The sequence below is a fragment of the Armigeres subalbatus genome, chromosome 2 (genome assembly GCF_024139115.2).
Source record: "Armigeres subalbatus isolate Guangzhou_Male chromosome 2, GZ_Asu_2, whole genome shotgun sequence".
Lineage (NCBI taxonomy): Eukaryota > Metazoa > Arthropoda > Insecta > Diptera > Culicidae > Armigeres > Armigeres subalbatus.
In genome coordinates, this window is record NC_085140.1 from 88,947,656 (window position 1) to 88,948,920 (window position 1,265).

The window sequence follows — 1,265 nt, forward strand, 5'->3', positions numbered from 1 at the left end:
CTACGTACTACGTCCTCCAAGTTTCAGCATAAATGGACCGGCATAGTCTATTCCTACCTTGGAGAATGGCGGTGACGGATTTACTCTACAGCCGGGAAGGTTACCCATGTACTGGATGCCCGGTATGGGACGCTGGCGTGCACACACCTGACATGACGTAACCACCTTTTTAATCAACTGCTTAGCATGGACAGGCCAATAACGTTCACGAACGATTGCTAAAAGCCCGTTCTGGCCGACGTGAAAATGTTCTTGATGCAGCCCACGAACAATGGATTCGGTGATGTGATGCTTCTGTGGTAGGAGCACCTGGTGCTTGCCATCATACGGAATAGAAGAATATTTTAAACGACCACCAACTCGTATTAACCCATCGTCGTCCACAAAGAGTGCCAGATTTCGGTACGGGTGTTGCTGAACGGAGTTAGATTTTAGTGACTTCAAAACATCTCCGTAAGATTCGCGTTGGACAAGCAATAATACAGATTTCTCAGCCCTCATAATTTCGTCGACAGTAATATCACCAGACACCTGTTTCTTGTACACCTTACAATCGATATACCGATGAATATACGCCCACGCTCTCTGGATCCTTCTATAACTGCTGAGTCTGTTGAGCACTATCGTCGGTTTCACCTTCACAACTGATAACACCACTGATGGTTTTAGTTCAGGTAGCATCAATTCATCAAACGATTCAGGTTCACATGACGTGAGCTGTATTTCCCAAAGCATTTGTGCACCGCACCACCACAATTGTTTTTGCAGCAGATCTTCGGACAGCTCACCCCTTGATATTACATCAGCAGGATTATCTTCGGATCGTATGTAACCCCACTGATAACATTGCGTGATTTCCAAAATTGCAGCAACACGGTTAGCTACGAACGGATTTAGTGTTAGAGGTGATTTCTTAAGCCAGCACAGAGCTATTTGGGAATCACATCACAGTTTCACATTATCAAAACTCATCTTTGTTGCAGCTAATACCTTCTGCATCAATTCCGCCAGAAGCTTCGCACCACACAACTCGAGTCGTGGTATCGTCATCGGCTTGAGAGGAGCCATACGTGATTTGCTGGCCACCAGGTTGACATAGACCTTCCCACTCGAAGTGATGCTCCGTACATAAACGACAGCTCCATAGGCCCGCTTCGAGGCATCCGAGAAACCATGAAGCTCTACAGTAGTCACGTCTCCTTGAGTTACACAACGAGGTTTGCGCATTTGATTCACAACTGGGAGTTGTTGCCGAAATCCATACC

At 46.3% G+C, this 1,265-nt stretch overlaps 1 protein-coding gene across 1 annotated transcript; it reads right to left on the bottom strand.

Moving 5' to 3' along the window:
- LOC134209080 (uncharacterized) lies at positions 1-735 on the bottom strand. The gene has a single exon (XM_062685059.1). It carries the CDS (start codon positions 733-735, stop codon positions 1-3), a length of 735 nt encoding a protein of 244 aa, XP_062541043.1.
- Between the last annotated feature and the right edge of the window lie 530 nt (positions 736-1,265).

Coding starts and splice junctions, on each gene's coding strand:
- LOC134209080 (XM_062685059.1), bottom strand. CDS start 735: ATGCTTTGGGAAATACAGCTCACGTCATGTGAACCTGAATCGTTTGAT.